Source organism: Salvelinus sp. IW2-2015, unplaced genomic scaffold, assembly GCF_002910315.2.
Source record: "Salvelinus sp. IW2-2015 unplaced genomic scaffold, ASM291031v2 Un_scaffold1024, whole genome shotgun sequence".
NCBI classification, from domain to species: Eukaryota; Metazoa; Chordata; class Actinopteri; order Salmoniformes; family Salmonidae; genus Salvelinus; species Salvelinus sp. IW2-2015.
Genome location: NW_019942692.1, coordinates 194159 through 197197, shown reverse-complemented (window position 1 = coordinate 197197; position 3039 = coordinate 194159). Strand labels below are relative to the sequence as shown.

The 3039-nt window shown below is 39.9% G+C and overlaps 1 protein-coding gene across 1 annotated transcript in view; it reads left to right on the top strand.

The window, feature by feature from the left end:
* plcd1b (phospholipase C, delta 1b) overlaps positions 1-3039 on the top strand; it is a 56362-nt gene that overhangs the window by 48674 nt on the left and 4649 nt on the right. The window contains exon 11 of the mRNA XM_024136825.2: positions 1070-1229. Coding sequence (XP_023992593.1) covers positions 1070-1229 — 160 coding nt within the window. The remainder of the gene's footprint in view (positions 1-1069; positions 1230-3039) is intronic.

The following is a 3039-nucleotide window of genomic DNA, read 5'->3' as shown; positions in this document are numbered from 1 at the left end:
ACACACTCCAGCTCTACTAGAACATTGCAGACACAGAAATCAGAAAAACATATAGAACATACAGAACATAGAAACATAGAACATACAGAACAATCATAGAACAACAGAACAATATAGAACATATAGAACATACAGAACATACAGAACATATCAGAACATATTAAGAATAACATATAGAACATACAGAACATACAGAACATAAGAACATACAGAACATATAGAACATACATAGAACATATAAGAACAACAGAACATACAGAACCATATAGAACATTACAGAACATACAGAACATAAGAACATACAAGAACATATAGAACATACAGAACATATAGAACATACAGAACATACAGAACATAAGAACATATAGAACATATAGAACATACAGAACATGCAGAACATATAGAACATATAGAACATACAGAACATAAGAACATACAGAAACATATAGAACATACAGAACATACAGAACATACAGAACATATCAGAAACATATAGAACATATAGAACATACAGAACATACAGAACATATAGAAACATATAGAACATACAGAACATATAGAACATATAGAACATACAGAACATATAGAAACATATAGAACATACAGAACATATAGAACAACAGAACATACAGAACATATAGAACATACAGAACATACTAGAAACATAGAACATACAAACACTATAGAACATACAGAACATACAGACACATACAGAACATACAGAACATCAGAACATTATTAGAACATATAGACAACATACAGCAACATACAGAACATAAACAGAACATATTAGAACATAACAGAACATACAGAACATACAGAACAATAGAAACACATATAGAAACATACAGAACATACAAGAAACATATAGAAACATATAGAACATACAGACAACATACAGAACATAAGAACATGCATAAATAAAACATAAATAGAACATATAGAACATATAGAACATACAGAACATACGAGCACACATATAAGAAACAATGATAGAGTTACCATTCTGCCCAACCTACTGTACAGTAAAGCTGAAGTGAGCTGAAGTGTGAATGTGTTTGATCTGTAGGAAGGTAAAAAGCTGAAGCTGGCTAAGGAGCTGTCAGACATGGTGATCTACTGTAAGAGCGTCAAATTCAACGGATTCCAGGACGCTAAAGATAACCTGGGCTTCTACGAGATGTCCTCCTTCAAGGAAAGGAAAGCTGTGGCGCTGGCTGAGGAGTCTGGTGAGAATGTTAACTGTGAAGNGTGAAGCTGAGGAGTCTGGTGAGAATGTTAACTGTGAAGCTGAGGGTGTAGTGGAGGGTACATTTTTTATTTTGCTCAAGCGTTCAGCTACCTATTACAACCTATCGCCACTTATCGCAGAAAATGTTTAGCAAATATAGGGAATGTTACTTTATTCACCATGAACGGCGATCAGTTTACCCACCATTTTTTTACCACTACGTCACTGCTGTGAAGGTTATTCCCATTACATCACTGCTGTGAAGGTTATTCCCATTACGTCACTGCTGTGAAGGTTTTTTCCACTACGTCACTGCTGTGAAGGTTTTTACCACTACGTCACTGCTGTGAAGGTTTTTACCACTACATCACTAGTGTGAAGGTTCTTACCGCTACGTCACTGCTGTGAAGGTTCTTACCGCTACGTCACTGCTGTGAAGGTTCTTACCGCTACGTCACTGCTGTGAAGGTTCTTACCGCTACGTCACTGCTGTGGAGGTTCTTACCACTACGTCACTGCTGTGGAGGTTCTTACCACTACGTCACTGCTGTGGAGGTTCTTACCACTACGTCACTGCTGTGAAGGTTTTTACCACTACGTCACTGCTGTGAAGGTTCTTACCACTACGTCACTGCTGTGAAGGTTTTTACCACTACGTCACTGCTGTGAAGGTTTTTACCACTCCGTCACTGCTGTGAAGGTTATTCCCATTGCGTCACTGCTGTGAAGGTTCTTACCGCTACGTCACTGCTATGAAGATTTTACCATTACCTCACAGTCGTGAAGGTTTAACCATTACATCACTGTCGTGAAGGTTTTACCGCTACGTCACTGTTGTGAAGGTTAGGTTCTTACCGCTACGTCACTGCTGTGAAGGGTTCTTCCCTACGTCACGTGCTGTGAAGGTTTTTACCACTACACGTCACTGCTGTGAAGGTTCTTTCCTACGTCACTGCTGTGAAGGTTCTTACGCTACGTCAACTGCTGTGAAGGTTTTTCTTACCACGTACGTCACTGCTGTGAGATTCTTACCGCTACGTCACTGCTGTGAAGGTTCTTACCACTACGTCACTGCTGTGAAGTTTTTTACCACTATGTCACTGCTGTGAAGGTTCTTACCGCTACGTCACTGCTGTGGAGGTTTTTTACCACTACGTCACTGCTGTGAAGGTTCTTACCACTTACGTTACTGCTGTGAAGGTTCTTACCACTACGTCACTGCTCTGAAGGTTATTCCCATTACGTCACTGCTGTGAGGTTCTTACCTACTCACTGCTGTGAAGGTTATTACCTACGTCACTGCTGTGAAGGTTTTTACCGCTAGTCACTACTATGAAGATTTACCATTACCTCACAGTCGTGAAGGTTTAACCATTACATCACTGTCGTGAAGGTTTTACCGCTACGTCACTGTTGTGAAGGTTTTACCGTTACGTCACTGTCGTGAAGATTTTACCGTTACTCACTGTCGTGAAGGTTTTACCGTTACGTCACTGTCGTGAAGATTTTACCGTTACATCACTGTCGTGAAGGTTTTACCCGTTAGCGTCACTGTCGTGAAGGTTTTTACCGTTACGTCACTGTCGTGAAGGTTTTACCGTTACGTCACTGTCGTGAAGTTTTACCGTTTCGTCACTGTCGTTGAAGGTTTTACCGTTACGTCACTGTCGTGAAGGTTTTACCGTTACGTCACTGTCGTGAAGGTTTTACCATTACGTCACTGCTGAAGGTTATATTAGACTAACACATATGGAGAAAATCTCAGAGATACAATGCCATTATTGTAGACTGTATGGTATCTGCATCAG